The sequence below is a fragment of the Austrofundulus limnaeus genome, unplaced genomic scaffold, assembly GCF_001266775.1.
Source record: "Austrofundulus limnaeus strain Quisiro unplaced genomic scaffold, Austrofundulus_limnaeus-1.0 Scaffold198, whole genome shotgun sequence".
NCBI lineage: Eukaryota > Metazoa > Chordata > Actinopteri > Cyprinodontiformes > Rivulidae > Austrofundulus > Austrofundulus limnaeus.
Window position 1 is genome coordinate 54,804 of NW_013952600.1, and position 7,777 is coordinate 62,580.

Genomic DNA, 7,777 nt, shown 5'->3' on the forward strand with positions numbered 1-7,777 from the left:
CATTATAGAGTGTGCAAAATGTGCATACATTTTTTTATACTTCATGTAGCTCTAGTAAAAAAATTCTTAATAGAATATTATTATTAATTACAAGTGTCGTTTATTATTATGTATGTAAGTGAAGTTTTATTTATAAAGAGCTTTTTATAGAAACAAATTCACAAGGTGCTGTACAATCATCAACAGTATTATGAAGGCAATAAAGGTAAATATTATGTCTGTGTTTGTGTTTATATTTGCAGGTTTACCATGCTTTCTACAAGCCTCTAGAATTCACTGTTGCAGAGCGGGATGCCAGCCAGTGTTATGTAAAGGTAACTCAAGTTACTGTATTTAATTTGTAATTCAAATATTATGTAATCTTTACTAAAGTGAGATATTTTAATATTGTCTTTACTTTCATTTGTCTTAATGTCTTCTATTTTAAACACTGGAGTCAGCTAAGATATAGAGTTAGCGTTTCTTTAGAAAACCATATATTCAAATGTTCAAACAATAAGATTTTTTCGTTAACTTTGTCAGAATGTGCCATACAAATATAAAAAAGGAGCTCATAGAGCACTGTGCTATGTGTTAATGAATTTTGTGTCGATTTTTATTCCGTTAGGTGATATGTGAGCGAGGTGGTGATCAGAAGATCTTGGGTCTGCACTTCACTGGTCTAAACGCTGGAGAAGTCATGCAGGGCTTCTCTCTGGGCTTACAGTACGTTAAAGTAGACAAAGTCATAAATGTTAGGTTTTTATTATCGCCTGCTGTTGAAGGCGATTGTTTTTGTGTATATCAACACAGCTCCTGAACCACTAGACAGATGTTTTGTGAAATGTACAGGAAGTTATCATTCGATGCACAAAAACTGGTCAGTCTAATTCAAGATGGCTGCCATGGCTGAGTGCTCCCAGCAAACACAAGAAGGGTTCTCACTAAAAACAAATCATCCCCAACTCTTCCTCTGAGCTCTACGTTTGACCAAAACAGTTATAAATTCTCATAATAAGATATTAGTTAATTTGCCTTTTTAAGCTGATGTCATGATAAGCTAATTTGTTTAGACTTTTTAAAAAGCCTAAAAGGCATTCATCAAATTTTTTATTTTGGATTTGATCATTTTTGCACTAGTTGCATTTTTGCAGCAAGGGAGTTTTCTTAATAAGTTAGTTCTGAGTCACATATCTCAAAACCAACAAAATGCTTTTATTAAAACTTTTTACTTTTATTAATTATTTTATTTATGATTTTATTGGCGTATATGCATCATGAAGAGCTTTGGATAAGCCACAGTTGTGATGAGAAGTCTGTATGACTGACAGCAGTGTGTTGTTTGGTGTCTCTTAGGTGTGGAGCAACATATTCTCAGCTGCTGCAGACTGTAGGAATCCACCCAACCTGTGCTGAGGAGGTGGTTAAGATCCACATCACAAAGCGCTCCGGTTTAGACCCCACAGTCACGGGCTGCTGAGGTTAAACACCTCGGCCTCTGAACACGGTGAGCACACAGGGTCTCTATGTCAGAAAGATGCTAGTGGGTTTATCTCGCTCCTCTCCTTGTACCTCTCCATTTCACTCCCGGTTTCATCGATTTTATCAAGATTATTCACTCATCTTATTCCAGTGATCCTGCTCATCGCTGACTGGTGTCCCTGACCAGCACTGTTTCTGTCCCATGTCCATGTCTCAGAAGGCACACAGCAGATTAATGAGAGCCCCAGCTCAGAGTGAGCATCTCTTATCCAAACTTTCCCATCCATCAGAATTCAGTCACATTTAGGATTTTGAGAAAATCGCACGAGAAACGCAGAGCGAGCGTTCAGAATATACATTCTGCAAATATTGTTGTTTCTCGGGCTGTACTTCCTGTCCATTAGTCTTAGAGGTGACACATACCATACACCCCTCCCCGCCGTGACACTGATGAATGGCCCCAGGGCCGTCGCCGCAGCGACACCGCCCCATTTCCCATGGACACACAAATATTCAGCAGGGCGCACGTCAGTCAGCCGGAACAGGCCTCATCCACGCAGCCCCCGMGATTTGTTCAGGACCAGGCAGAGTCCAGCAGAGCCCCTGCCTCATACCCACATCCATTCACATGCATGAAAAAAAGAACTACATTACAACTACAAATAAGAGCTGTCAAAAGCTGTATGACTGCCACATCCCAGAATCACACAGTTCCTTTCTTAACCCAGCTGCAGTACCCAGACTCACCTAAAGGCGGCGCTGTTGCCCTCCATTTCTCACATTTTACACTGAGCCCAGATTGAAAGACAGGATGAGGTAGTCACTGTATAAAACATAAGGCTGAATGCATTCAGGTTGCACATTTAATCCCTTTAATCCCCATAAAAGATCCGTGCTTCAAGATGAAGTCTGGCTTTATTAGTGCCAAGCTGATAAGGTTATCAGCTGTGTGTTTACATGGATGGCAGGTTAGGCCTCAGGAGTCATCGCCTTTAAAGATAAGGTGAGTTGTTTATATCAATAAAGCATTAATGGACCCCACAGTTTGCCAAAAGTGCTCAACTCTTCAACCTGCTGCCTGCGCGGGACATCTTGGCTTTATTAAGCCGACGAAGAGGAGGAGGCGGAGGACTGTCGGGTGAAGAGCCGAAATTGAAGAACCCGCGAGCGGGCTGCCTGCCGTGGTTTATTTTTATTCAAAGTCTAATCTGCCCGCCCTGATTAATGATTCTGATGAGGGGAGTGACAGAGATGGAGAGATGAAAAAGAGCGAGAGCTACCAGGTTTATTTGGGCCTGAGGAGAGAGGAGCCGAGTACCAGTCCCGGGTTGGGGAGGGAAGGGTTGTGGGGGGTAGGGGGGTGGGGGGGATTCCTGTGTGCTCCGTTCAGGGCTGAGGTGCTGACTGAAGGACCTGACCTCCGCTCAGCAGGAACAGCTTGACTCTATCACTTGGAGCACTGAGGGCTCAGGAGCTGCAGCGCAGCACAGCGGGGGCCTCAGAGGGCTGGAGCTGAACCGTCTGTTTGCTTTTTAGACCCTTTTTCTTCTGTTTTGTCTCAGTCTCTCTGCTATTTAGCACCGAGCACGGCCTCACACACACACACACACACACACACACACACACACACACACACACACACACNCACACACACACACACACACACACACACACACACACACACACACACACACACACACACACACACACACACACACAGAGTAGTTTTATGTGTTTTATTAAATATGTGCTGAATTCGTAGGATTCCTGTTCGTTGTTGACGGTTTACTCCAGGCCAAAGATTTGACCTGCCAGCCTCAGCTGTGCTCCACGGTGGAGGGGAGGCGAGGTGGGGGTCAGGGCTCAGCTTTCACGTTGGCCAGCTAATGATGACCTGCGCTAAAACCCAAAGCTGGGGAGTGCAGGTCTGATGTCACCTGGCCACAAACTTTAGGAACAAAGGAGTTATTTTTCAATGAAGCTTTGTCAAATTTTATTTATATTCAAACTCAAAACACTCAGATTCACCGTCTCCATTAAAGAAATTATAACTTTGACCGAGTCCTCTGTGTTTTTATTAAACTACTGAATAGTTGTTGGAAAGTCGGACAAAACTGTTCAGTATTATAATTATTATATAATATTGTACAGGATAAAAACAAAATTAGAATTTTAAAATAAATCAATCAAAGAATATTTTTAAAAATATTTTAGCACTGAACTTTAAATGCTAGTTAGTTGAACTCAGCTGCTAACCTAACCTGCCTAAATCTGTTTTTGTTTAACTTGTTTTTTTTCTCTGTAAAAGTCATTTGATGCGATTTCCAACCACATAGAGTACTACAAACTTTGGAGAATTATAGAATATTGTTTTAGTATTTTCCAGGTCTGGATAAGTATAGGGTGCAAGGTGAAACGGCAGCAAGAGGGTCCCGGGTTTGAGTCCCTGTCTGGGTGTTTCTGCGTGGAGTTTGCATGTTCTTACCCTGTATCAATCCAGGTACAGCGGTTTCCTCCCACAGAACAACAACATGCAGGATATTTGGATTATTTAGAAATTCAAACTGGCCTTATAGTGTATGTGTGGTTATTTTCCTCTGTGTGACTTTGGTGGGCAGGTATTCTCTGCTATGTGGGGTCAATTTTTGGCATACACACCTGCTTATGGGGACCTAATCCTAGTCTGTGTGGACATGTCCAGAGTGTACACCTCTCCATGACTCACAATAACCACTGGAGATAGGAACCAGCTCCATGTGGTCCTGAACAGAAGCAAACAGAAATAGAAAATGATTGGATAGTTATGAATAAAATAAAAAATGTTTAGACTTATTTTCTCCCTGACTCTATTAAACATAAACATGGCCCTATTGCTGTCTCTACCACAAGTTGAGTTTGGGTTTTACAGAACCTGTCGTGTGTTTTTGGAACCAGAGTCTGCTCACTAAGTGAAGCTTTGTCCTGCCTGCTCCCTTGCAAACAGTCATGGTGTTACGTTAGTTTTTTTAAAGGGTGAAATAATTAATTGCAACTAAACGTATTAGAAAAAAAATGAAGGTTTGAACATAGCAGTAAGGGAAGGACTGTGTGATTCAAGAAGAGTCTACACATGGAAAAGTACAAGGTGTATTTTTTAACAAGGATGACATTTATTTATTTAGAGAGTTTGCTTGAAATATTACCCAGGATGTAAAACAGGTGAAACATTTTCTTTTTTGTGTGTGTATATTTTACAAATTTAGTATCTTTTTTTGTCAGTTTTTTTTCCTCACTGCATTTGCAGATACAGTATATTTGGCCAGCTTGGTTCTAGCAGTAAAAAATGAGCAGAGATATCTGGATTTCTGAATCTGGAAAATAAAAAATGCCTATAAACAAGGAGTGTCTGATCAGTTCAGTCACTGTGAAGCAACAGCTTACATCTTGCACAACTTAATGAGCTTTTTTATCTGAACAAATCCAGGCATACTGATTCTCTTCTTTACAGTTTTTATGCAAAGTTGACCAACTAAAGAAAAGCAGTTACCTAAATACTTAAAACTGCCTCAAACTGCATCAGCTCATGTATGTTAGATGGTTTCTGTTGACTGTGTAATCCTACAGTGGATTAAAAATACAAAGAAAAATGTTTAATGAATGGAAAATGTTTTTTTCCCCATAAAATTAAACAATACCAATATGGTTTCAATATCTCATTGTTGCATCATTTTGTGAAGGACAGATATGCACACAAATCATTTCATTGGAGCTTGACCTTAATTTATCTGGGTGAAATAAAAACATGCATTTGTCTCAAAATATGCTAAAGTACATTTTTATTCATGCACAAAAAAAGGTGGAATTTCCTGGCTTTTGTAAAAGCTTCGTGAGAACACCTCCTGACAAATCCAGGCTGGCGAACCGTGTGAGTGCAGAGCTTCGCTTCAGCTGATCTGCAGCAGTTTGTCTGAATATATTCAGTTTTAATATGAAGTGAATGGATGGTCCCACTTTGACCCTGAGGTGTCTCCTCTGACAGCCAGCCCTGCTCTGCAGCCCTGTCACTCAGCCCTCTGCTCCAACAATAGCACAAATTCCACCGTGTTTGTTTGGTTAAGGAGAGAGCTCTCTGAAACCCCTGAACCTCCTCGAGATCCACAGCAGCCCCACTCACCCAGAGAATGAAGCCGTGCTGTCGGTCCCCCCCTTTTCCCAGACAGTGGGAGTAAAGTTCACCCGCTGTCTCTAGAATGGTCGGCCGCCATTTGGCAATTGTGTCTGTTGTGTCGCTCCACAATGGAGCAAACAGGTTAAATCCACCTTGAAATGCACTTAGTAGAACATGTCAACATGTCAGGGTGCGCTCCGCTCTCTGCTCCATCTTAATCCAGCCCATTGAACTCTGACAGTTGTCTGTGAGTCACACATTCACGGGGCCTTTGTCACTTCAGCTCTTGAGCCCCAGCAGCCCGGCTGGGAAAGCAGAACCCTCGGAACATGTTAAAACACACTTGCTGAGTATACAGCATCACATTTTGGGGTTAAAGCAGCGGGAGAGGGAGAAACTGATACATACCTTTTGTAAACACTGAGGAAAAAAAATGAGTAATGGAAAGTGCTCAGGCGAGGTAAGGATTATGACTGAGAGATGAATAGGGGACAAATATGACGGCAGTGTTGTACTGCCAGAGTATGGCTCTGGAGCTGTCAGTCTGAACTCCCCGCAGGGCCCGGATGGAGTGAAGAGGAGCCTCAGAAAACTGAATATCTGAGTTAAAGCTCTGGCATTCCTTAGGTGAATGCTTATTGCCCGCCACCTTTCATCTCAGAGTTAGGAAGCTGTCTTGGGTAAACCTAGAATATAACATGCAGTCATATTGCACCATGTCACATGATCCAGTGAAGCATGCTGTTAATGACTCAGCTACTACCATGCCAAATTTTAGCTCAATATTTGTCTACTTTATCAAGATAAAGTCATTTTTGTTTAGGCGAAGTTCAGAAACCTTTGATCACCATCATATCTGTTGACTTCAAATGTTAATCAGTTGTAGTTTCACAGCCAATACTTTCTGTGAGTGTCATTGAAGTGGTTCATAATTATTTTGCTAACAGACAACAGGGTTAACTACAAAATGAATGTTAAAGTTTTTAACCAAAGATGCCACAGTGTGTTGCGCTTAAAGTAAGTGTTGGCAACGAGACGCAACTACCACACCAAATTCAAGATTAATGTCTCTAAAGCTGAGGTGTTTGTGTTTTCTAAAGTCGGTTAGTTGTGGTGGCCATCTTGAAATTGCTTAATTCCAAACATTAATCCCTTTTAGTTGCACAGCTTGTTGCTTTAAGAAAGTTTCATTCAAATTTGTCCAGCAGTATATGAGATATTTTGCTTATACAGTAGACAATCAACACAGACGTGATGAGGTGGATTTCCTCAAATATTTCACCCATTGATTTTCCAATGTGGTTTCTTTGTTTATTTCTTTCTTTTCTGATTTCGTTACGTCCATGCAATCAAAGTGTGAAACAAAGTATTTTGTTTCACACGCTCACCAATCACTGAGAAGAAGAAAAAAAGTCTAATTTTACAAAGTACTTTGAAAACTTTCCTCTGCAGACACATTTTTTTTAATCCTATGCTTCCGTCAACTCCCCTTCCAGACCGTCAAGGCCGGCCCGTTTGTTTCATAGATACTAAGACTGCATTTTTGATTTTGCAACAAATGTGGCTTTTTGGAAACCTCTCATCCAGAGTGTGCCTCCCCTTCTTGACTTCTAATTCAGCTGCAAATGAAAACAAAAAGGCAAGTGAGGTCAGCTCCTATCAGGGTGGTAGCTCAGGAGAGGTTAGGGCCTGTGAAATGAGCTTATCTGACCCCTGATAAGAACAGGATACCCTCAGGAATGGTCTAAATTCAATACACATGGCTACTGCAGCAGGATTTTTACTGATTGTTTCAAAAGGAGCCATACTGTAGTGTTATGGCTCAGTTTGGCCTCTATGGACCGGTCCAAGTCACACAGTCCTAGAACAACAACTCTTACCAAATAGTTGGGATGTTGAGTAAAATTTTATTTAAAACAAGAATCATTTGCAAATCTCATAAAATAGATATTTCTTATTCACAACTGAACACGGTAAACTTATCAAATGTTTAAACAAATAAGTTTTGCTATTTTTAGGGACAAAAACGTCATTTTGAATTGTAAGGAAGCAACTAATTTAAAAAAATGGCAATGAAAGGCTGTAACAGTGAGTGGGATGGCAACATTTTACAACTGTGTTAACCTACAAAAGTTCAGTGAGAGGACCAGGTATATATATATATATATG

The 7,777-nt window shown here is 40.9% G+C and overlaps 1 protein-coding gene across 1 annotated transcript in view; it reads left to right on the top strand.

Annotated features, from left to right (window-relative positions):
• txnrd2.2 (thioredoxin reductase 2, tandem duplicate 2) overlaps positions 1-3,123 on the top strand; it is a gene marked incomplete at its 5' end in the record, with an annotated part of 28,232 nt that extends 25,109 nt beyond the window's left edge. The window contains 3 exon segments of the mRNA XM_014018636.1: positions 243-314; positions 608-705; positions 1,336-3,123. Coding sequence (XP_013874090.1) covers positions 243-314; positions 608-705; positions 1,336-1,459 — 294 coding nt within the window.
• Between the last annotated feature and the right edge of the window lie 4,654 nt (positions 3,124-7,777).